The 26,475-nt window shown below is 43.0% G+C and overlaps 1 protein-coding gene across 1 annotated transcript in view; it reads left to right on the top strand.

Moving 5' to 3' along the window:
* LOC146648228 (CD5 antigen-like) overlaps window positions 1-26,475 on the top strand; it is a 40,241-nt gene that overhangs the window by 3,901 nt on the left and 9,865 nt on the right. The window contains exons 3-6 of the mRNA XM_085390062.1: window positions 21,562-21,885; window positions 22,315-22,623; window positions 22,731-22,775; window positions 23,678-23,920. Of these exons, the coding sequence (XP_085246188.1) occupies window positions 21,562-21,885; window positions 22,315-22,623; window positions 22,731-22,775; window positions 23,678-23,920 (921 nt within the window). The remainder of the gene's footprint in view (window positions 1-21,561; window positions 21,886-22,314; window positions 22,624-22,730; window positions 22,776-23,677; window positions 23,921-26,475) is intronic.

The raw sequence follows: 26,475 nt of genomic DNA, 5'->3' as shown, positions 1-26,475 counted from the left end.
CAAAGGACTCTTTGCGAAAGAAAACACAGAGTTTATTTACAGTGAAAGGTAAAGGTAAATATACACAGCTCTCCGACACTTTGGCTTCACGATAAGACTTTCACAGGTCCTCCTCACAGTGTGATAGTCCGTAGCAATGCAAAAACACACCGATGACCCGTGCTCAATTCTGTGAACCCTATTTATACTCCGTACTCGTGCTCCAATTTGTGACTCCACTCTTGTTCTCCGATATGTGATCCGCTCCAGTGACTCGACACTCTCCGCTCCCAACTCCTGACAACACACAAGCACACAGACATGTTAGCAAGAATATTCACAATTAGTGAGGTTTCTAACACTACGAATCACGGCTGTACTGATGAAGATTAACTCAACAATCCAGCGTTGACTGGAGCTCGGTCGCACTGCCAAATAGGTGGCTCAGAAGACTGTAATCAGAGCGGCTGATGAGCAGCAGGTGTGGCTACCTCCAGCGCCGGAACACTTCTGGCCCTCTGACCACCAGGCCCTCTGACCACCTGGTGGTGGTCAGAGGGCCTGGTGGCGCCAGTATCCGGCAGCCTCGCCTCTGTCAGTGCGCCCCAGGGTGGCTGTGGCTACAATGTAGCTTGCCATCACCAGTGTGTGAATGTGTGTGTGAATGGGTGGATGACTGGATATGTAAAGCGCTTTGGGGTCCTTAGGGACTAGTAAAGCGCTATATAAATACAGGCCATTTACCATTTACCATTTCTGGGTTGAGAGGTTGCAGGACAAAACATCCGGGAGCGAGAGTGTAACCAAAATCACAGAGACAAGGAAAAGAGGGAGACACAAACAAAACGCACATGGAAACAATGGGCAGGTCAGCTGGAGGACTGCCGGACCTTGACAATTAGGTATACCATCTGATAGTATTAAGATTTAACAATTTAGCTTTCATAAGAGATTGATTCGCAGCTCAATATGTAGAGTGAGCAAATGAATGATTATAATGATGAATTTATTACACACTAAATAACACTCACAAACCAAAATCAAAACACAAACTAAGTGAAAAAACACATTTTATTTATATTAACTGGTAGTCACAACAATGCCCACCTATACAGGAGTTTTCCTTTTGTGTCTGACTGGAGTCTGACCTGAGTGAGCTTTATTAGATAATTTTTAAGGAGAATTTAGTTCCAAACAAAGGTGGGATTAAGTGTAAATAAAAACAGAATGCAATGATTTGCAAATCTCATAAACATAGAAACACATCACGTGTTTACACTGAGACCATTTTAATAAAAAAATATTCACTCAATTTGAATTTGATGATAACAACAGATCTCAAAAACATGGACAGAGTCATGTTTACTACTGTGTAGCAGCCACATTTATTTTAACTACAGTCCATAAAAATCGAGTAGACCAGCTGCTGGACTTATGGGAAACGGAGGATTTAAGCTACTAAACAGTCCCGAAATTCCCAACAACAGTCCTGTTTATCATGCTTTATTACTTGATGTGTCAAAAAGGTCCGGACTGACAGGCCAATTCATCACCAGAAATCTTCTGCTACGAAGCCATGTTGTTCTAATACAGGGAGTGCAGAATTATTAGGCAAATGAGTATTTTGTCCACATCATCCTCTTCATGCATGTTGTCTTACTCCAAGCTGTATAGGCTCGAAAGCCTACTACCAATTAAGCATATTAGGTGATGTGCATCTCTGTAATGAGAAGGGGTGTGGTCTAATGACATCAACACCCTATATCAGGTGTGCATAATTATTAGGCAACGTCCTTTCCTTTGGCAAAATGGGTCAAAAGAAGGACTTGACAGGCTCAGAAAAGTAAAAAATAGTGAGATATCTTGCAGAGGGATGCAGCAGTCTCAAAATTGCAATGCTTCTGAAGCGTGATCATCGAACAATCAAGCGTTTCATTCAAAATAGTCAACAGGGTCGCAAGAAGTGTGTGGAAAAACCAAGGCGCAAAATAACTGCCCATGAACTGAGAAAAGTCAAGCGTGCAGCTGCCAAGATGCCACTTGCCACCAGTTTGGCCATATTTCAGAGCTGCAACATCACTGGAGTGCCCAAAAGCACAAGGCGTGCAATACTCAGAGACGTGGCCAAGGTAAGAAAGGCTGAAAGACGACCACCACTGAACAAGACACACAAGCTGAAACGTCAAGACTGGGCCAAGAAATATCTCAAGACTGGTTTTTCTAAGGTTTTATGGACTGATGAAATGAGAGTGAGTCTTGATGGGCCAGATGGATGGGCCCGTGGCTGGATTGGTAAAGGGCAGAGAGCTCCAGTCCGACTCAGACGCCAGCAAGGTGGAGGTGGAGTACTGGTTTGGGCTGGTATCATCAAAGATGAGCTTGTGGAGCCTTTTCGGGTTGAGGATGGAGTCAAGCTCAACTCCCAGTCCTATTGCCAGTTTCTGGAAGACACCTTCTTCAAGCAGTGGTACAGGAAGAAGTCTGCATCCTTCAAGAAAAACATGATTTCCATGCAGGACAATGCTCCATCACACGCGTCCAAGTACTCCACAGCGTGGCTGGCAAGAAAGGGTATAAAAGAAGAAAAACTAATGACATGGCCGCCTTGTTCACCTGATCTGAACCCCATTGAGAACCTGTGGTCCATCATCAAATGTGAGATTTACAAGGAGGGAAAACAGTACACCTCTCTGAACAGTGTCTGGGAGGCTGTGGTTGCTGCTGCACGCAATGTTGATGGTGAACAGATCAAAACACCGACAGAATCCTTGGATGGCAGGCTTTTGAGTGTCCTTGCAAAGACAGGTGGCTATATTGGTCGCTGATTTGTTTTTGTTTTGTTTTTGAATGTCAGAAATGTATATTTGTGAATGTGGAGATGTTATATTGGTTTCACTGGTAAAAATAAATAATTGAAATGGGTATATATGTCCAAAGACATGCAGCTTGTGGGGATAGGTTAATTGGATAATACAAATTGCCACTAGGTGTGAATGTGCGAGTGAATCTGAGTGTGAATGGTTGTCTGTCCCTATGTGTTGGCCCTGCGACAGACTGGCGACCTGTCCAGGGTGTACCCCGCCTCTCGCCTAGACAACAGAACTCAACATTTGTACGTCATATAACTGTGACTACACAACTGTTTGACTATCCAAAGATTTACCAATCTAAATGTAGGTAATTCATTAGTGACTGCTGTTCAGTCTGATGATGATGATGCAACGTGGCCACCATATTGGTCAGATGGAGCCACGCCTCCTAAACCATGTGTGTCTGGAGTGTGTGATGTAGTAAGGTTGTGGCTGGGTGGGGTGACTTTTACATGCCATTCAGTGGAAGCCCATTGTTTCATAATCTGTTCATGTTAACATGGATGGTTTATGAGAAGGTTTTTCCATGTAATCTTTTTTCAGACATTTAAAGCAGTTGAAACAATTGATATTCTGATGATGCCTGATCGCTTTCCACAGATTCAAGAACTCCAATCCTGAGATATGTTTTCCTGCCACTGATTCTGCTTTTGGAGAACATTGCCCTTCATTTCTACTATAAGGTACATCAGAGTAAATAAAAGCATGTATGAAACTGAGTAGTAGCTGAGAAATGTAGGAACAGTAACATGCATTGTGTATCGTCTCTCCAGGTCATCAAAAAGCAGAAATCAGACAAAAAGGAGAACGATGAGACGGATGTTTCCAGAGCTGAAGAAGTGGAGGCCGAGGAGGAAGCAGTCCAAGAGATAGAATAGAATCATAGAAACAAACACACAAGTCTAAACTTTTGTTGGAATTTAGATTAAAGTTGTTTAAATACTGTTTAATTATATTTATGTTTTAAATGTCTGACACATTACTGCAGCGGCTCTATTTAACCTGCCTTTCCTCTCCAGTATAAACTCTTAATAACGTGACTGTGACTTAAGTTTGAAAATAATCCTTCATCCTCATCATCCAATAAACCTGACACAGGACCTGAGAGACGCAATTGACTCTGCAGTTGATCCATCTACTGTTTGATCAGATGAAGTGGTCCCAGTGGAAGAGTGTCATGGTCTTGGGTCATGGACTCAGAGGTTTGAGTTTTAGGACTTAGAATTCTTGTTTATGTTTACTTTTATTTTTCTTTGTTTCTCCTCCAGTATTTTAAAAAGTACAGATTACCTCTTCTTCTCGGAATTTTTGGTATTTTCCTTTTGAATTTATGGACTTTGATTTGTAGACCTTCAGCCACTTGGAATAAAGCTAGTTTTCAGTTTAATCTGTTGCCTGTTTCTGCTCATGTATTTGGGTTATTTTCCATGCAAAGTATGAGAGTGGGAAGCTGTCAAGAAGCACTTCTTAAGGAAGGGAAACAGGGAGGAAATGCTGCCAAATTACACAAGAACTGGACTGAGAATCAGAGACAACTGATGTTGGGGTTAGGGTATATTGCAACAATATATTGGAAGAGAACAGTGTGGTGGCCCACCAGAGGGCTCCACTCACACCCAGGTCGGGAGGAGGGGTTCTGCTGGTTTTTGGCGCAATGTGTCCAGTTGTAGTTTGGAGATGAATAAAGTCAGAATGGAGAGTTACAGCTCCTGTGTTGCCTGTACCATATCTCCACAACAGAACAAAAGGAAGTAAAAAAAAGTGGTTTGTGCTTTGAATCATTCATCAAGAAGCCTGACGAAGTAAGTTGAAGAAAATTGCCTAAGAGAATTCAGTTTCACATGGAAACATTTCTCCCACTAAAAATGTTACGTCCGGATGAACAGAATCAAACTTCGGAGATTTACTTACCTTGATGACTGAGCATGCATCAAGACATCTTTTGTCGTACTTCCTGTGTTTTCCTGCTGCACTCTGAGCTCTCACTGCTACTGCTGTAAAATGGCAAAGCTGCGACCCCTGCTGTTCATGATCAGCACTGACAACAAGACTGTAGAGAATTTTCATTAGCAGTTTTATGTCCTATTAGTACATTAAATACTTTTTCTTTTATTACCTTGTTAAATAAAGTTTATTAATTTTATGACTGCTCATCACTGCTTTTCCTACCTCACAAAGTTCAGGGTTCACCTGCTGGGCTGGGGTCGTTATTCACTCAGATTTAACTCTGGGTTATTGGCTAGCTTAGCGTTAGCATGCTGTCTGTGCTGAATCTTCCAAAGAGTCAAAGTTGTGTTAGCAGCACAGTGCAGTTGTTTCTGTCCTGGGTCCAGTTTCCACTTTAACATCACGCCCTTGGCCTTTTGTGTAATAAAATATAAATAAAATATAAATGTCCATGTCCACGCTGTAGACTGTGCCATTATTATTCCAAGGAACTGAATTACTGCAAACCAGTTCTCTACGAGAACCATTTCTCTTCAGAAAAGAAGAAAGTAAACATGAGAAGACTGTCAACAGCTGTCCGAGCTGTTTAAGAGTTATACATAGGACCACCAGTGACTTCATGCGAAATCCACACTGACTGCTTCATCAGCCCAGGACTTTTACATTTTTACATGATGTTATGTATAATTTATACCCATTATGCCAAGATTTGGGCAGTGTTGTTGACAAAAGGTGAATTGTATGATTGTTAATTACATAGCTTTTGGACCTTGGGTCAAATATAACTTCAGCAGGTGGAAGAGCATCTGCTACGAAATATTCACATTATCACCAAAGTGTGAACTGTGACAGGAAAATTCAATCATTGCTGTAAAAGAGACACAGGAACAGGGAGAAAATACAAACAGCTCAGAGAAATCCAACAGCTGCTAAATGGTTTGAATCAGTAACCATCTGTGAGGAAACACCACAAATCACTGAACCATCCAGAACAATCCTGCATTTTTTTTCACCCACTGTATTTAAACCAAAATAGAAAAGATGTGTTGTTGCTTTTTGAATCATTTGTAATCATGAAACGAGGGACCTGAACAAATACACAGGGAGTTCTCCCAGCCATAAGCTTCAGGTCAAAATGTTGAACCAGCATAAATATTATGCCACCCATGGTGACTCTTACATTTTATGTTTCAAACACTGGTTACAATGTAACAGATAAAATGCTTATTCAGTAAAAGGACTAGATGTTGCAATGCCTGATAATGCATTGCTTTAAATGGAGAAAATCTTGAGGGATGGCTGTTATGTGGAAAAGCAGCCCAGAAATTTACCAGTGGCACACATCATTATTCCTCAACTTTCGGTCTTTTACCCACGCTAATCTGCCATTTTTTCCCCTTAGTTAGGTTTAGAGATTAGAGGTCTGATCTAGCTTATATTAAAATTTGGGACACATCGTCAGTAGTGAACCTTGGATTCATCGGGTGTTTTGGCCATTATCACTAGACACCCTCATCCATGGAGGCCCTGCCAGGGTTGATCAGGCCCCAGAGTGTGTCACTGGTTTGTGTTAAATTGTTATTTCTCTTCTTCTTTCTTCTGTTTAGTTTTCTACAGTTTTCTTCTATCTATTCACTGCAACTGAGAAACCATACTTACCTCTTTAACATTTATGGAGCCTCATTTCTTCAAAGGGACAGCTGTACGCTCTACCTCCCCACTGCCTCCCAGAAAAGGGAAGAAGAGCAGAGGGGAGAAGAGCGAAAATTTTTCTTTCCTTTTCTTTCATTCCTCCTTTTGGTTTCACTACCATGAGGTTAACCGCACAGTCCCCAGGAGGCCCTGAGACAGCTGTATCAGGCAACCAGCAAAATTTCTAATGTTATGTTTTACCCTTCGACGCCCCTGTTGAGGCACGCCCACCACGAGTTGCTCAATCTTAGCTGACTGCCTTAGCTGCCCAAGTGATGTCAGCTCTTTTTAGCTATAACCAGTGACTGGTCCTCTCACCAGCGTTAGCTAATTCTCTTATAGCCTGCCATTGCGCCTGTCCTCTGATCCCAATCTCTCTAAGCAGTTTTGCTGTTGTACTGGCAACAAAGCCCTTGTGTTGGCAGAGGTATGAAAATGCGCAGGAAAATCTGATGTGCATGGCAAACTTCACCGACGACATTTAGGGAGGAATAAACACACATCAGCCTTCGGCCATTTTGATGAAACGCATACGCCCCCTAGAGCGAGCTAACTTTATTAACAGCCACACAAATGTAAACTACACATCAAACATAAATGAACCATTTGACTGTCTCCATAATTGAGAGCATTTTCTCTTCTTATGTCAACACCCCCACTTGCTCTCATATTATGATGCTCTTAAGTAAACAACAAACAAAAGGTTTCTTCCTCAGTACTGTATACATGTCCATATACCATGTTAATGCCCAAACATAAACTTCTCAAACTTGAACAACTTAACTTTTGTTGCAGGTTTTGTCATTACATCTGCAACCATTTCTTCTGTTGAATCTTTCAAGTATTTTTTCCACATATTGTTTTTGTGACATTTTTTACACAGTTATCACTCTGGTCAAAATCTATACCAATGAAATGTCTCAGTTTACCCAAATCCTTCATTTTGAATTTTTCTGCAAGCATTTTCTTCACAACAGTTAGTTCACTTTCATCACTAGCAGCAATGATCAGGTCATCTACCCATACAATCAGAATCACCTTCTTATTTTCTGTCATTTTTGTGTAAACACAATGGTCAGCGGGATTCTGCACAAAGTTGTTCTCACTCAGATATTCATGCAACAACTTGTTCCAATTTCGGCCTGATTGTTTTAGCCCATAGAGCGACTTTTTCAACTTGCACACTAGTTTTTCTTTTGTGTCGGACTTTTCCTCATAGCCCTCAGGTTGTTCCATGAATACCTCACAATCTATTGGTGCGTGAAGATAGGCAGCTTTAACATCCATCTGATGTAAAAGCATGTTTTCTTGTGCTGCCTTTTGCATCAACAGTCTGATACTAGTCAGGTTAGCAGTAGGGGAAAATGTTTCTTCATAATCCACACCTATCCTCTGACCATATCCTTTAGCAACATAACGTGCCTTGTACTTCTCAGATCCATCAACATTGTTTTTGACTGCGTACACCCATCTACTCCCCACTGTCTTCTTACCCTCAGGCAAAGTGGTTAAGGTAAATGTGTGGTGGACCACTGGAGGGCTCCACTCACACCCATTTCTCAGGAAGTGTTGTTGCTGTGTTTTGGACGGAAAGTGTTCAGTTCTGTGGTGATGAGTAATAAACGAGCAGTGTTTATCGAGAGCTCTTGTGTCGTCTGTGTTTACCTCCACATTGGTGACCCCTGACTCGAACATGCTGCAGTCCGATGGTGGCACCGACTCCGCTCTAGATGCATCAGCAGCCGCCAGACCTTTGCCTCCGGCTGCAGCTACGTTTGCTGTGGCGCTCGAGCTGCCGGACTTTTGGCTTCACGATCCCCCGTCGTGGTTCGTGCACGTGGAGGCTCAGTTCGCCCTTCGTGGCATCTCGGCTGACGACACGAAATATCACCATGTGGTGGCTTCTCTCCACCCGCTAGCCACCCGTCGTGCGTTGACTCTCCTCCGGGACCCACCCACCCGAGGGAAGTACGCCGCCCTTAAGGAGCTGCTCCTTCGGCGCTATGCCCTCTCCGACGCGGAGCGAGCCGAGAAGCTCCTCTCCCTCTCAGGCCTGGGTGGTGGTACGGCTCTCGAACTGATGGAGCACATGCTATCCTTTCTCGGACCGGACGACGGGGGATTCCTCTTCACCCACATCTTCCTCTGACAGCTGCCGGCGGCCATGAGAGCCGGCCTCGCCAACTCTCCGCTTCTGGGCACGAAGGATTATCGCTTCCTGGCTGAGGACGCGGATCGTATTCTCCTGGCGCGCTGCTGCCTGCCGCCTTGCGCTTTTCCGACCCTGGGACATGGACCCCACCACCCCACTGTTTGTTTTCATGGTCGGGATTTCCAATGGACCTTTGTTGTTGCCGCTAGCTCTGTACCTAATTTGGGCGCCGATTTTCTTTGTGCCCACGGACTGCTGGTCGATGTCGCTAACAGACGCTTAATCGATGCACTGTCTTTTTCTTTAATACCCTGTTTCACTCGCGCCATCGAGCCCCTGAATTGGCCTAATTTAGTGACTTCAGGGAATGTTTTTCAGCGTTTGCTCTTGGAGCTCCCTTCACTGACTGTTCCTAATTTCTCGAACACGGCAACGAAGCACGGGGTTGAACATTATATTCCGACAGTCGGTCCCCCGGTGTTTGCACACGCGCGCCGCCTCGACCCCGCGAAACTGTCCGTCGCTCGGGAAGAGTTTGCCGTAATGGAGCGCCTCGGCATAGTGCGGCGCTCGAACAGTGCCTGGGCTACACATGGTGCCCAAGTCAGATGGTCGGTGGGGGCCGTGTGGCAATTTTTGCCATTTGAATAATGTCACGGAGAACGACCGTTACCCCATTCCCCACATCCAGGATTTTTCCGCCCACCTCGCCGGCACCTCAATTTTTTCTAAAATTGACTTGGTGCGGGGGTATCACCAGGTTCCCGTGTGCGCCGAAGATGTCCCCAAAACTGCCGTTATTACCCCTTTCGGCCTGTTTAAATTTTTGCGCATGCCGTTCGGCCTGAAAGGCGCCGCCCAGACTTTTCAGCGGTTGATGGACTCTGTTTTGCGCGGGCTGCCTTTCATCTTCGTGTACCTTGACGATATATAGGTGGCCAGCTGCTCTGAGAGTCAGCACGCGTCCCATCTGCATCAGGATTTCCAGCGCTTGCCGGCACACGGCCTGATCGTCAACCCCTCCAAGTGCCAGTTCGGCTTGCCGGTTCTGGATTTCTTGGGCCACTGCATTTCCGCTGACGGTGTGGTTCCGTTGCCAGACAAGGTCCGGGCCGTTTCGGCTTTTCCGCGTCCTGCGTCTGTTAAAGCGCTGCAGGAGTTCTTGGGGATGGTCAATTTCTACAACCGCTTTCTCCCCAGAGCTGCACACCTGCTGCAGCCTCTCTATGCTGCCTTAAAGGGTAAAACAGCTAAGGACCCGATTGATTGGCTCCCTGAATGCATCCAGGCATTTTCTGGGGCCAAGACCACGCCGCCCTGCTGGCCCACCCGTTTCCGTCGGCGGAGATTGCGTTGACCTCTGACGCGTCGGACATGGCAGTGGGCGCAGTGTTAGAACAGCGGGTCTCCGGTGTCTGGCAACCGCTCGCTTTTTTTAGTCGCACGCTTAGGGACAGTGAGCGCAAATATAGCGTTTTTGACAGGGAATTGCTGGCCCTACACTTCGCGACATGGCATTTTCGTTTTTTTCTCGAGGGTCGGAGCTTCACCGCGTACGTCAATCATAAACCTTTGACATTCGCAATGTCCAAGGTCTCTGATCCGTGGAACGGGCGGCAGCAGCGCCAGTTGGCAGCCATTTCCGAGTTCACAACTGACATTCAGCACGTGGCTGGTAAGTCCAACTGCGTGGCTGACTGTCTATACCGCGTGCTGGTTTCTCCCATTTATGTTGGCATAGACTTTGAGGCTATGGCCGCTGACCAACAGGCTGACCCGGACGTCCTTGCCCTTCGGTCTGCGCAAACGGGCCTTGTACTGGAGGACAGACCCGTGTGGAACGGCGGGCCTAGCCTGCTTTGTGATGTTTCCACCAGCCGTCCACGCCCTGTAGTTCCCCTTTCGTGGCGTCATTGCGTTTTCGACTCCGTACACGCCCTCTCTCATCCAGGCATCCGGGCCTCGGTCAAGCTGGTCAGCTCTAGGTTCGTTTGGCCGGGCTTTCGTAAATCGGTGAAAGACTGGGCAGCCGCGTGCATCCCATGCCAACGTGCTAAGATCCATAGGCACACACAGGCGCCCCTCGAATCCTTCCGCGTTCCAGGGAGGCGTTTTGATCATGTGCATGTGGATCTGGTTGGTCCTCTGCCGCAGTCACAAGGTTTCACGCAACTTTTGATTGTAGTGGACCGCACAACCCGCTGGCCTGAGGCAGTGCCTCTGACGTCCACTACTGCAGCAGCAGTGGCCAGGGCATTTTTGTCGACGTGGGTTTCGCGTTTCGGTCTCCCCGCCGACATCACCTCAGACAGGGGCCCCCAGTTCGTTTCCGAGCTTTGGTCTGCCATGGCTGACGGCCTGGGGGTCAAGGTCCACCGAACCACTGCGTACCACCCACAGGCCAACGGGATGTGCGAACGTTTCCACCGGTCGCTTAAGGCCGCGTTCCGTGCTTCTCTCACAGATGGCAGCTGGGTTGACCGCCTTCCATGGGTTTTACTGGGGTTGCGCTGCGCGGTTAAAGAAGACCTTGGGGTTTCCCCAGCTGAACTTGTCCTTGGTCAGCCCCTCCGGGTCCCCGGGGAATTCTTGCCTGAGAGCCCACCCCCGTGCTTCGCTCCCTCTGTGCTGTCTCTCCGTCCCCCAAGAGACTCGTTTTCTCTTCCTGGCTCAGTGCACCATTGTGTACCCGACACCTTTGTTCCGAGGTCGTTGGACTCTTCGCAGTTTGTTTTTGTCAGGCATGACGCTCATAGGCCTCTGCTGCGTCCACTGTATGACGGCTGCTTTCGGGTTATTCAACCGGGCCGGAAGCATTTCCTTTTGGATTTTGGGGGTTGGCAGGAGGCTTTTTCTATTGACAGACTTAAACCAGCACATGTGCTTCTGGATGACCAGGCCCCCCGCCGTGGCCGCCTGCCTTCCACTGGACTGGACAACCCTGCTTCTTCCTCTGGGAGCGCCCCCCACCTGGCGGGGCCCGAGCTATCTTCAGTTTTTCCTGACCGCCCATGCCAGCCTGGCCCTCAGGCTCGTTTCCCCTCCGCCAGCTCTCCACCTCCCCGGTTCAGCCGTTCTGGACGTTTAATTAAAGCAAGGGTTCTGGACTAGGGGATGACCCTACTGGGTGTTCGGGGGGGGGGGGGGGGGGGGGCATGTGTGGTGGACCACTGGAGGGCTCCACTCACACCCAGTTCTCAGGAAGTGTTGTTGCTGTGATGAGTAATAAACGAGCAGTGTTTATCGAGAGCTCTCGTGTCGTCTGTGTTTACCTCCACAAATGTGTCATTTTCACTTAGTGATTGCATCTCTTCATCCATTGCACTGACCCATTTCTCTGAGTTAGATGAAGTTATTGCTTCCTTGAATGTTTGGGGAATGTTACACATTGCTCTGTAACAATAATCCATGTTTGTGAGTACTTGATCACAATCCTCCTTATCAGTAACATATTCACTTAAATACCCAGGCCTCTTTCTCACTCTGGAAGGATACCTTGCAGCCTCGCAGTCGAGTTCATTCTCTTGTGACTGGCTGATCATCTCAGACATCTCAGACTGGGATCTGTTCCTGAGTATCTGTGTGTTCTGTACTCACATCAGTCTGTTCTCTGGTCTTGGTGAACCTGTTTGGTGTCTCAAAGTCACCCTCATCATCTGGCACCTTGTCAGTCTGTGTTTGTCTCTCTACTCTTGTTTTAGTCTCAAACTTCACCAGTCTATGCTTCTGTACTTTCCCACTGTCTGGGTAGTAGACCATAGACCATATAAGCTGGACTGTTCTTGTCATATCCAACAAAAATTCCTTTCTCACACCTTGAGTCTAGTTTTCTCTTGTTCTTCCTGTAGGCATAACACACTGACCGAAATGTCTGCATCCTGGAAAGGTTTGGCCTTCTTCCTGTCAGCATTAAATATGGTGTCTGTTCTGTGCGTCTGTTAAAACATCTATTCCTCACTACAGCTGCTGTTTGCACTGCGTAAGTCCACAACTCTTTAGGTAACCGTTTCTCTATTAACATACACCTGGCCATATCAAAAAGAGTGCGCCAATTGCGTTCTGCAGTACCATTTTGGTGTGGTGAGTATGATGCTGAGGTCTCATGCCTGATTCCATTTTTGCTAAGGAGTGCCTGATACTCATTTCCCATAAACTCTGTTCCATTGTCAGACCTGATACATTTAACTTGCCCATACGGGGTTGTATCAGCCAGAAATTTCTGTGTTGCTTTTGCTGTGTCACTCTTATTTTTCAGAAAATACAATAACACTGCACTGGAATAGTCATCAGTGAATGATAGTGCAAATCTATATCCATCTCTGGACTCTGGGTCTACTGGACCAGCTAGATCTGTGTGTACCAGCTCTAAGGTGGTTTTGGCTCGTGCATCAGGGTCCCTGTTTCTAGTTTGAACAAACTTTCCCTGTGTGCACACTTCACAATGCAAGACAGATTTATCTGTTTTTCCTTTGATTGCCATACCATCAACAACACCCTGTAATTTCTGAATGTCATCATAATTACAGTGACCAAGAATTTCATGCCATGTTTGCATGTCATAGCAACCCTTACACTGGTCTTTACCTTCAGTGTTTACTGTTTGCAGGTAGTACAGTCTGTTGTACTCATATATTGGGAACCTTGTACCGTCTTTATGTCGCAAGGTGTCTTTTCCTTGCTTGTTGCAAGTTGCTCCATTTGAGGTAGCTGCTTTCACAGAGAAGATGTCTTGTGGATACGATGGGATGTACAGTGCCTGTTTTAAGGTTGTTTTGTGGCACTGCCCCCTGCTGTCCATCAAGCAAAACTCTGCCTTCCCTCTTTGCTCTGCAACTCCAGTGCACTTAGTGCCATCAGCCAACTCTACGTAGTGTGACTTGGGCTGGAAACTGTCGTCGAATCTCCTGAACTTCGTTATATCTGTAACAATATGCGAAGTTGCCCCTGTGTCCACCATCAGACCCTTTTTGTTGATGCCATGCTCTGACTGTAACGCTGCATCCTCGCTGCTTACCCGGAATGCGTAGTCTTTGCTACCCGACTCCTCGGAAACGTGCGTTGTCTTGCCGCCGTTTCCGTCTGCATGTTGAGTCCCGATAGATGGTGCTTTTACACTCGCTACACCACTGCTTGCGCTAACACGTCCTGGCTTTGTGTCCCTTTAGTCCGCATCTGAAACACACTATGTCTGCGTTGCCGGCCCCATGGTCATTCGATTTTTCAAACGTGGGATTGTCGCTCGGTCGTGCACGTGCTTTCATGATGTTGTCATCTGACGCTGCGGGGCGCATTTTCTCTGTGTCTTCAAAGCTTCGCAGCTTAGTTTTAAATTCAGCAAAAGCCACTTCAACTTCACTTTGTGTGACATGAATAGCAAATGGTTTGAATGATTCTGGCAGTCCCTTCAAAACCATTGCTACCAATAGCCCATCACTCAATGTTTCACCAGCATTCCTCAGGGCTGTGATTATTGTCTCTGCTCGTATCACATACTCAGTCACACTCTCACTGCTGGACTTTTGGAGCGAAGTGAGTTCTGTGTACAGGCTAATTATATGAGGCTTTCCTTTACCTGCATAATAGTTTCTTAGAATCCCCAGCGCCGTCCGTCCATCATCCGCTGCTTCTCGCATAACAAGAGACAAACTTTTGTCATCCAGAAACTGGATCAGCTCCGCGTAGGCCTCTGCATTCTTTGCTCTGTCTTCTTCTCCCTCCGCGTCAGTAGGCTGCTCCAAAATAATGTCTCTTAAACCTTGCAAACGAAGGTGGCCCAAAAATTTCGTCTCCCATAGTTCGTAATTCTTTTCGTCTCCATCAAAAACTAGCCGAGCCCAACGGCTATTTGACTCAGCGGCTCGTCGGCTCATGGCGCTAGCATGGTATGCTAATCCTCACTGAGTGCGCAGTACGTCGCGGCGTTTCTCTCGGTGGCAAAACCACATGGACTCTTTCGGAAAACTTCTTAGCTTCCTGGGCCCATAACCTGTTGGCAGAGGTATGAAAATGCGCAGGAAAATCTGACGTGCATGGCAAACCGATGACATTTAGGGAGGAATAAACACACATCAGCCTTCGGCCATTTTGATGAAACGCATACGCCCCCTAGAGCGAGCTAACTTTATTAACAGCCACACAAATGTAAACTACACATCAAACATAAATGAACCATTTGACTGTCTCCATAATTGAGAGCATTTTCTCTTCTTATGTCAACACCCTGCACCCCACGTCCACCTGGAGCACCTTGATCTTCCAGCCTCGGCTGCCAAGTTGGCATACCGCAGCTTCTTATGGTCAAAAGCTGCAACCTCAATTGCTTCCTCCCATAGTACCGTCAGCTCAATGACGTACGCAAGTTTTTGGGAGTTAGACCAAAGGACAAGGTCTGGTCGCAGAGTAGTTGTTACGATCTCTGTGGGAAAAATTAGACTCTGCTCCAAGTCCACTTACATCTGCCAATCCCTGGCACCCTTCAGCTGGCCCAGGTCTGGGATTGAGGGGCTTGTCCTCGGCTTATCTCCCAGCATCAGACAAATGCTGATGAAAACTGACGCTCCTCTTGGTTCGTGAAAGGTTGAACATTAATGGATTTTCTTTTGCACTCAACTTTCTCAGCTAGACACCCGAGAACCTGGTTGTGTCTCCATCTGTATCTGCCCTGGGTAAGGCTAGTTCTACAACCAACCAAGACGTACTTGAGTGTGGCTGCTCTTCGCAGCTTAGTAAGTTGTTGCTTTATTTCCTCCTGCAGGACAGTAAGTCCCTCCCTTTCTGTCTCACAGGCCCTCCTCCACTGTTTCCTCAGTTGTCTTCTCTCTTTCACTAATCGGTCAATTTCCCACTGTCTCCTGGACTTTAACTGGTTTAAAGGGTTGTTCTGCTGTCTCTGACTGTTGTTCTTTACCCCAAACCGCTCAGCCCCATAACTGTAGATGATGGTTCCCAGGTTCTCCAACTTCCTTTCAGCTGGAACCTTTTGTTGATCTAGTATAAGAGCCAGTTCCGAGTCAATGGTTTCCCCCTCTCTTTTACACAGGGAGCTCTTCCAGCCATAAGCTTCAGGTCAAAATGTTGAACCAGCATAAATTTTATGCCACCCACGGTGACTCTTACATTTTATGTGTCAAACACTGGTTAAACTGTAACAGATAAAATGCTTGCATGTAGTTGTTGATTAAATTCAACAAAATCTGTCATTATATGGAAAAAAGAAGCTACGTAGAATTTTTTTTTAGTATGTAGGTCAGCATAAGTGAATTTTGGTTGGTCAATGAATGCTGAACATCCTTATAACTGTTCCTGTGACAGTTAAAATAAAGTTGTTAGTTTTATATGTTTCTGTAATAGATTCATGTTTAATTCAGTTCATTTATTTGTTTTTATTTTGGGTTAAAAATCTCTTGGATAAGATAATAAAAAGTATAGCATTGATTAAAAAACTTGTCTGAAATATGGGATTACAAAATAAGGATTTGTTAAAGTTGTAAAGTGCTGTAAAGTTTGTTTGAGGTAGACTTTGTAATGGTCACATGACCAGAGTTTGGCTGAGAGCACAACCATGGCATTTTGGGTCAGAACTAGCATGGGGACAGAGCTAGAGATGCGGCTACAGCCACAACATTTAATGTTATTCTGCATGCGGTTCAAGAGGTGCACACGGCAATGGTTTTCATGTATATTGTTTATGTAATGTTGTATACATGTTCTACATTGGTAATAAGAGGACATTTTCAGTAATATCCATTACATTGCATTTTTCCTGTTCTGCAAGCTCAAGACTGTTTATGGACACTAACATAAGAGACTTTGATAAGATCAAACATATTTACGTGATAAACTTTGTGTTTTCTTCAGTTTTCTCATGTGTCTGAAAAAAATAAGAGAGAGAGAGAGAGAGAGAGAGAGAGAGAGAGAGAGAGAGAGAGAGCGAGAGAGGAATAAACTTCCAAAGACATCAGTATGATGCATGGCCATTGTTTGTTGGACCCCTGTAGTTACCATCCTCATTAAATATAAACAGTTGAAGAAAGTTTCACAATTTAAAAAAATATTTCAACAAATATCATGTATACAATTATGTTGTTTTAATTACTTTCTAGATCACATTTAGCATTCATCCTAAGTTCACAAAGCACATATGCACACTTCCTCCACCAGATGTCAACGTGAAACATAAGTTCATTACAATTTTTAACGCTTGCAGAAATGAATCTTCATTCTTTTGCAGAAAGTTTGACTAAATCTGAAAATAACCTTTTATGAAATATAGATAGTAAAGTTGTCACTGGTTCATTTGTTACTGAACTAATCAAAGCACAGGCTGATCTTTGTCTAACAATTACCCAGAAAATATTCATAAAAATGTCTGAACTCAAATTGAAGTATGGTATGTCTTTAATATCACATGGCATCATCATCATGGCCTTCCTCACTGTTTCTGATACACATTTGGGTGTGACGCTCTTTTAAACACCCCCTGGTCCTAAACTATTGCGGATAAAATGAAATAAATATCAAATTAAATGATGAATATAAATATTTACAGCATGAGTTCCTTACTAAGTTGGTAGGTTGTCACGGCAGAGCTGTGCTTGCATAAATATGTAATTGAGTAAGATTGTAACTTCTGATCAGACATTTGATAAGACTGGTTTCAGACACCAATTTTTAGCTGCCATCAACAGGTATCACTGAGGCTGGAACAAACTGTCAGCGGTTAAAACCTCTGAGGAAGGTATGAAATGTTTACCTCCTCTTCATGTGCTTTACCCTCGTATTATATCTCTTTATCTCTGTTGATGCAAATTCTGAGCCCATGGATTTCTGTTCAGTCAAACAAAGAGGAAAAATATAGTATTTTGTAGGTTACATTCAAATGTTTTATTTGTGAATACGCTGTTTGGGAAAACTAATTTTCTGTTTGGGACTGGCAGAGAAAAAAGAGAAACAGATGCTCCTGAGGTACTTGGCTTAGAAAGAAGCTTTAAATAAGCTGCACATTTGCATGGTTCAGATTAAAGTGTTTTCAGTGTGGGAAAATACTTGATGTACTGAGCTACACCACACACTGAGGTTTCTGTGGTTATTTTGCAGCTGAGTGCCAGAAATATCAATCAGAGGATCTAATGTCTTCTAATCTGTGTAACTGTGGTTTAACAGCAACATCACATCAGTTTGAGACTGCAGGTGGAACAAATACCTGCAGCCTTCAGACGACTGCAGAGACCTGCAACTATTAAGAAGTAACCTTCACGTTAGCTTTCTAACTTTTGTGGATTACAGAACTGGTAAGAATAATGAATTAATTTTTATTCCATCTGCCTCACAGTAAAATGAATCTTCAAATATTAGCTTCATTTGTCATGGTCATCCATATTACAAAACCTTTTTAAAGTTAAAAAAAAACATACTGTAGATAAGTCGTCCATGTACAAGTTTAGGAAACATATGAAACATTTGCTGTGTAAAAAAAAAATCATTTTATTTGAGCAATTTCTGAATTCTAGATGTGTAAGAACAGTTTGTGAACACATTAGTATTTTGCGGTCAGGAGTTTAAGCAGGTTGTAGCTGCAGCTGTTTTCATGGATTTTCATAGATTTTGGGTAGACCACAGACTGAGCTTTTCTGTCACTGATGATTCATTTTACACAGAACACATTTTGAGTCTCAGCCATGTGGACACAACAGAGAAACTTCTTCTATTTGACCATCGGTGAGATGAACTTTACATCAATGAATTATTTTCTTTCTTTGCTATACTAACGATGGGCATAACTTTGTGCTGAACATTGGGGAAGGGGGGGGGGGGGGGTCGTCAAGATCTCTGTCTAAATTAATTAATCTGGGTAAATTCCCAGATGATTAAACATGGAACTATGTAGCTGAAACGACTAAAGAAAATGAACAGCCTATTTATGCAAGATAGTTCATAATTTTATTTGGGGTGGGGGGTGGTGGTGGTGGGGGTGGGGGGGTGGGGGGGGGGGGGGGGGTTGTATTGGCTGGGTCCCCAACCCCCCTGGAAATCAGTGTTCAGTTCCTTAAAGGTTTTCTGTTATTTATTGCATCCAAATTAGAAACAAGAACAGTTCATTATTTCAGCATAATAAGTTATATTTTCTTTTCTACAGTCTCGTATCTGTTTGCATCTTCAGCATCTGCAGGTCAGTCATTTTTTCTGTGAACAGCATCAGACTCACAAATGTTTTGCCAACCACCAGATAAAACAGTTTTGCTACATTAAATTACCTTAAATCCACGTTTTCCCTCTTTTGTTCTTTTGATACATGCAATGCTTTATTTTTATCTATTCTTTTATTAGATTAGATTTTTTATTAGTTTCTTTGAATAAGTGAATGAATTGTTTAAAATATAAACCAACAGTACTAATGAACATTTGAAAATTTGTTTTAACAGGTACACATTAACCTATATATATATGTGTGTGTGTGTGTGTGTGTGTGTGTGTGTGTGTGTGTGTGTGTGTGTGTGTGTGTGTGTGTGTGTGTGTGTGTGTGTGTGTGTGTGTGTGTGTTCAAGGAATGAAGGATTGCTTTAAAAGCAGCATTTTGCATTTTAATGTAGATGAAATAATTATAAACTAAGAAACTTTGTTTGGATCAGAACTCGAAAAAAACGAACTCTGCACTATTCGTTGTACAGCAGCAGTGTGTGACCATATTATTCCGTATTATTATCGTTTTTATGTACATATAAATATTTTTTACTTAGCATGAAAATCAAATATAAAAAACATTTAATGAAAACTTAAACTAACTCTTTTCAGGATTATCCATGTCAACTGGAAAAGTACAATGTAAAACAATTGTAGCACATTTATTTGGTTTATAATATTAGGCCATATTTATCTGTTTGCAAGTCATTTAGCTCCTATTTTAGCACCATCACATTGCACAATAATGACTGCCCTGTATTTTTACAAGCTTCTATCATGAATCATGTTTTAATAGTGTTGAAATTAAACTTATTGCTACATTTCAGAGAGCATCTTATTTTGAAGGTTTCAGGCAATGCAGTCTACAGTTATTCAATCTCTTTTTACATTGAGTTAAAAATCATATTTTTAATAAATCCAGGATTTTGAAATAATTAAGTTTTAAAATAGTTTCTGTAACATTTAGATTATGTTGCCAGTAATTTAGTTTTCTTTTTAAAGCTCAAAGACATTTTTCTTCGTGAAATATGAATGCTGCACACTGCGGCTGTTTTATATTTTTTTGTTATATTTTTTTCTATTTTTTTTATTGTCTTCTTTTTTTCTTTTTCTAAGCGAATTTGCTTATTTATCACATTTTTGCCACATGCATTAGTTGTGGGTTTCAGTTATCAATTTCAGATTAAAATCGATTTTAGCTTGAATAATGCGATATCGATTCATTAAATCCTGAATTGATTATTAAATATATATATGTATTTTGCAAGAAACACCAGAATCTCAGATTAAAGCTTTCATTCCAACAACCAACAAACAGCTAAAACAACAATTGAGAGCAGGTTAACGATTCCACGCAAAGACCTAAACACAAAGCGTGGACCCGACACATCAGAATCTGACATGACGTGACATGTCAGCTTTCTCACCTGTCAGCACTTGCATGGACATGCGGTCGGGGCTGAAAGACGACTGTGCCAAACTGTGCCACCTAATTAGCTTGGAAAGAAAAGTGACTGGAAGGTTCCTGAAGATGTTCTGCCTCTCAATCGAGAAGCTTTTTCTGTTCTATGACCAAATAATGGAGAGTCCCAGGTTTTTAAGTTCTTGTGGGAGTTGTCCCTTAAGAGTCTTGAAGAAGTGAAGAGTGAGACCACATCAAGTTTCATCTGGATTCTTTGGATCCAGTGTAAGTTTCTGGACCTTTCCGTTGGTGTCAGTCAGTGCTCTTAAAATATATAGTTTTCCCAATTGGGCTTTCATCAAACTGGCAAAGATGCACAGGAAAGAAGGTCAAACACCAACTAGGAAGAAACAGAATGACAAACGGAACAACATGTAGCAGGTTGATCAGAGAAACTCAGGAAGACTCAGAAGAGTCTTCTCTATGCACAACATCCAACTGCACTTCAAACCCAAACTAGCAGTGCTCAGACTTCTAAATTGGAGAAACCAAACAGGCACTTCATAAATGCATGGCACAACATTGAAGAGGCACCTCGACACAGCTATACATCTGCATCTAAAGGATAAATGTCACTCTCTCAGGATGCCAATTTTCACATTTTGGACAGAGAAGACAGATGGTTTGAAAGAGGAGTGAAAAAAGCCTTCTATGTCCACTGTGAATGACCATCCTTGAACAGCTAACGACACAAACCATCTGCCTCCTGGACTTAGAACTGAAGAAGCTTCTCAAATGAGAGAAGAAACGTTTTCAAGAAACTTTAAAAAGTCCAGTGCCTTTTCTTTCCAAACTCCTTGGATTACCATAACATGGATGATTGAGAACCTAAACAGCCATGCTGTGCCATATTCAGTAATAAAATGTCCCCCTGTAAATGTAGCTGTATTCTACATAGAAATATGTTTTTTTCTATCATCCTTTTAAACTGCTAATTCTTAAAAAGAAAAACGTCTGTCTGTGTGGAGCTCCAGCCATTTATTTCTCCACTGTGAGTTTGAGTGCGCTTCAGATGAGTCTCACAAAGATGTTCAAATAGTTGCTGTTCTAAACAATAAATAGAAAAAATATTGCATTTGTTTTGTGTTCAGGTGGACCCATCAGATTACCTGGGTCCATCCTTTGCTCTGGAAGAGTTTAACTATATCACAAGCTCATTTATATTCTACTTTTTTGTTTTCAGTGACCCAAACTCACCCTTATTTGCTTCTTTGACTTTAATGAATAAAAAATAAGAAAATAAATTAGAAACACAGTCTAATCTTGTCTTTTTTTGCTAGGTGATCAGATAAGATTAGTTAATCCAGATGAATCTGAGTCAGCTCGTTGTTCTGGAAGAGTTGAAATCAATCACAGTAACAGATGGGGAACAGTCTGTGATGATGGCTGGGACCCAAATGATGCTGAGGTGGTCTGCAGAGAGTTAAACTGTGGAACTGCTCTGAATGCCACTAAGTCCGCTCATTTTGGTAAAGGAAGAGGACAAATCTGGCTTGATGATGTGTCCTGTTCAGGAAGTGAGAGATCTCTGACTGAGTGTCAGCACAGAGGATTTGGGAAACATGACTGTACACACAGTCAGGATGCTGGTGTTGTCTGCTCAGGTAAGAAACTTTACTGATCAAAGGCAAATATGTAATAATTAAGGTTGCAATATTTGTACAGTTTTAGATTTGAGCCATTGTTTCATGTGGTCTATGTATATCTACCTCTGTATTTATGTGGGATCCATGAGGTATATTTCAATTGACACTATTGGATTTGTCACTTCCCAGTTGAAAGTTTTTTTTTTTTGTTTTTTTTTTTAAATTTAACTTCAGATATGAACTTACTGCATGCACACTCCTCATTGTGGTTCATACTAAATCTCTGGCAATGTTGAACAAGTGTTAGCATGAAGCAATTCAATGAATCTGTCCCGTCAGTATTTTTTTTATAATTCATAATCAGTTCAGTGTGTACACTGAGCAAAGGATTGCAGGTTTGGATTGTTTTAATTTCTGAAATTAATTGTGTTTGTTTACTGTGCCCAGGTGTGCCAGTCAGATTATCTGGAAGCACTTTGTGCTCTGGAAGAGTCGAAATCTTTTACAACAACACTTGGGGAACAGTCTGTGATGATAACTGGGACATAAATGATGCTGAGGTGGTTTGTAGAGAGCTCGGCTGTGGAACGGCACAGAGTGCTGCTGTATCAGCCCGCTTTGGTGAGGGAAGTGGATCCATCTGGCTTGATGATGTGTCCTGTTCAGAAAGTGAGAGATCTCTGACTGAGTGTCAGCACAGAGGATTTGGGACACATAACTGTACACACAGTCAGGATGCTGGTGTTGTCTGCTCAGGTGAGAAGTGATTTTTTGTAAATACTAAAAATTATAAATATAACAAGATAAAACTGTTGTCATTGTTGTTACACATGCTGTCTCTCTGTGATTTCTGTTTTCCTCAGTGATCCTTCCAAAGCCCAGAATCTTCATGATTCCTGCTGGTAAAGGCAAGGCAAGGCAAGGCAAGTTTATTTGTATAGCACAATTCAACAACAAGGTGATTCAAAGTGCTTTACAGAGACATTAGAAACAAGAACAAATAAAAAGCATGATTTAAAATTGAATAAAACAAGCAAATAAACTAACTAACTAATTAACAAACAAACAAACAAACAAACAACAGTATATAAAATCAAAACAGATAAAATCAGAACAGTAGATAAAATCAGTAGTTAAATGTAAGTTTTGAAATTTAAGCTTAAAGTGTGGATTTGGTGCTTTATTCAAATGCAGCTGAGAACAGGTGAGTCTTCAACCTGGATTTAAATAAACTGAGTGTTTCAGCTGATCTGAGGCTTTCTGGGAGTTTGTTCCAGATATAAGGAGCATAAAAGCTGAATGCAGCTTCTCCGTGTCTGGTTCTGACTCTGGGAACTGATAAAAGACCGGATCCAGATGACCTGAGGGATCTGGATGGTTCATACTGGGTCAGGAGGTCACCGATGTATTTTGGTCCTAAACCATTCAGAGCTTTATAGGCCAGCATCAGAACTTTAAAGTCTATCCTCTGACGGACAGGCAGCCAGTGTAAGGACCTCAGAGCTGGACTGATGTGGTCCACTTTTTTGGTCTTAGTGAGGACTCGAGCAGCAGAGTTCTGAATGAGCTGTAGTTGTCTGACTGATTTTTTAGGTAGACCTGTAAAGATGCTGTTACAGTAATCAAGCCTACTAAAGATGAATGCATGGACTAGTTTTTCCAGGTCCTGTTGAGACATCAGATCTTTTATCCTTGATATATTCTTGAGGTGATAGTAAGCTGACTTTGTTATTGTCTTAATGTGTTTAATGTGTTTTTCTAAGTTTAGGTCTGCATCCATCACTACACCCAAATTTCTCGCCTGGTAAAGTTGAGCGGAGAAGTGCTGTCAGCATCACTTGTTCAATATCACCTCAAAGCCAACAGCTTCTACGAGGAGAATTTACTCTGAGGCAGATTTCAGGCTCATTCAGTCAGAAAGAGCCATCAACTACCAACTCTGCTACATTCAAGATCCTCAAAGTAGATTTTGACAAGGATGGATTGTACCAGTGTGAATATTCACACGACTCCAGCATCTCCACAAGTGACTCTGTCAACGTCTCCGTTACTGGTAATAAAATGTAATATTGTTTAAATTACAGTCATAAAGTGACAGTGAAAATATTGTGTTTACTTGTTACGCCCACTACAGGTTATTATAATGAAAATATAACATTTATTAATATAAGAAGTAAAGTATGTATTTCAATGATTTATCAATTGGTTAATTCAATTCAATTCAGTTTTATTTATATAGCGCCAAATCACAACAAAAGTCGCCTCAAGGCATTTTATATTGTACAGTAGATCGCACAATAATAGATACAGAGAAAAACCCAACAATCATATGACCCCCTATGAGCAAGCACTTTGGCGACAGTGGGAAGGAAAAACTCCCTTTTAACAGGAAGAAACCTCCAGCAGAACCAGGCTCAGGGAGGGGCGGCCATCTGCTGCGACCAGTTGGGGTGAGAGAAGGAAGACAGGATAAAGACATGCTGTGGAAGAGAGACAGAGGTTAATAACAGATATGATTCGATGCAGAGAGAGACCTGAGTGAGCTTTAATAGATAATTGTTAAAGAGAATTTAGTTCCAAACAAAGGTGGGATTAAGTGTTAATAAAAACAGAATGCAATGATCTGTGAATCTCATCAACATAGAAAATGTAGCAGCCCTTGGCATCAAGAACGACAGAAGAGTCTCTAACGGGTGCAGCCATTTATTTCCTCACCACACACGGCTCATTCTCTGGACGTTGAGCACCGTGAAAACTATAAAATAAGAAAAAATTGATACCCGTACAGTACCCTTTGAACTATAACAATGAGCTTAAGTTAATTCAGGCAAGTTCAAACAAGTAATTCTGAGATATACAGTCACAGATTAAATAAAACAAAAGGGGTTACTTCAAACAGCATCAAGGGATTACACAGTTCAGTTAAATAAAATATAACAACAGATCATCTCTCATCACATACCTCAGTCCGCTTGCCAAGGGTGCAAAACTCCGGTAAACACTTAAACACTTCGGCCCGTTTCTCATGGGGTGCTGCTAGCTTGCATGACACACATGTCTAGCTAAAAAATAGCACATGGATGTAAGTAACGTAAATAAAGAATAAAAGGGTTTTCAGATAGCTCACAATACAAACGCAGCAACATACCTTACATTAGAAACACACTTATCATACTTATCAAAGTATTATCGTAACTTACATGGACTTTGTACAACTTATTCCTGCCGCAACAGACTGCTCTATACGCGTTACGGGGCATGCCTCTGATCACATCTGTCCTTAGTGCGACTGCGCATACAGTTCCGACAACCCCCGCAAGGATGACTTATGGTACAGATCAGCGGTTCATTACACTCCCACCAATCATGCTATGATTTACAAACTAGCTAATCATACATGATTTGAACAACAACAAAATGAGACCACTTCAACCAATATACAGGTGTACAAACATCATAGAGCAGGTGCCACCTGGACTGTTACATTGTTTATATCAGTATGTCAGTTCCTCTCAGATAATAACATGGTTGTTATTATTCTCTTTCAACAAGAACCACCAGTTTTTGAATAGGCCGCTCGATGATGGGGGGCTTGAAAGCACGGTCCTGTTTCTTGGTCTGACTTTGGACTCCTACTTGAACTTTGACCCGACGGACTAAACCATCATCGCCTTCGATAGTTTCAACGATACGCCCCAGTTGCCACTGACACCTTGGTAACATATCTTCCTTGATGATAACAATGTCATTCACTTTTAGATTACGGCGGGTTTTGTGCCACTTCTGTCTTGTGGAGACATTCATGAGGTATTCTCTTTTCCACCTACCCCAGAACTGCTCAGTTAAGTATTGTACTCTACGCCACCTCTTCGCTGCATACAAGTCTTCTCTCACAAATTTCCCAGGTGGTGGTAGAGCAACTTTGGACTTCATCAGTATAAGATGGTTCGGAGTAAGAGGTTCAGGTGCCTTTGGGTCACAGATACTGCCCACAGTCAAGGGGCGGCTATTTACAATAGCCATGGCCTCATAAAACAAAGTTCTAAGAGAGGCATTGTCTAGTCTTCCTGCACACTGAGCAGTAGTGGCATTTAGCACATTACGAATGGTCCTAATTTGGCGTTCCCAGATGCCACCAGCATGACTTGCAGAAGGAGCATTGAAAACAAACTCACACTGTTTGTCTGCCAGGAAAGCCTCCAGTGCCTGCATGTCACATTGTTTGAGAGCCTCTCTGAACTCATTTCTGGCTCCTACAAAGTTTGTGCCTTGGTCACAGCGGAGTTGGCAAACAGCTCCTCTGAGGCTGATGAAGCATCTAAGGGCATTGATGAATGCATCTGTTGATAGGTCTTCTAGCATCTCGATATGAACAGCACGTGAAGACAGGCATGTAAAGATAAGCCCATACCTTTTGTACTCCTTACGGCCCCGCTTGATGGAAAATGGACCAAAGCAATCCATACCAGAGTACGAGAAAGGAGTGGAGGCTTCAGTCCTTTCTTTCGGGAGCTCTGCCATGCGTTGCTCCTCGGCGGGGCGCCGAAGTTTTCGACATTGCACACATTTATGTATTAACTTGGCAACTGCTTTGCTTCCCCCAAGCAC

The sequence above is a fragment of the Rhamphochromis longiceps genome, linkage group LG18 (assembly GCF_057381845.1).
Source record: "Rhamphochromis longiceps isolate RC_006_pf linkage group LG18, R_longiceps_female_GT1.1, whole genome shotgun sequence".
Classification (NCBI taxonomy): Eukaryota; Metazoa; Chordata; class Actinopteri; order Cichliformes; family Cichlidae; genus Rhamphochromis; species Rhamphochromis longiceps.
This window is presented reverse-complemented; position numbering and strand designations above follow the sequence as displayed.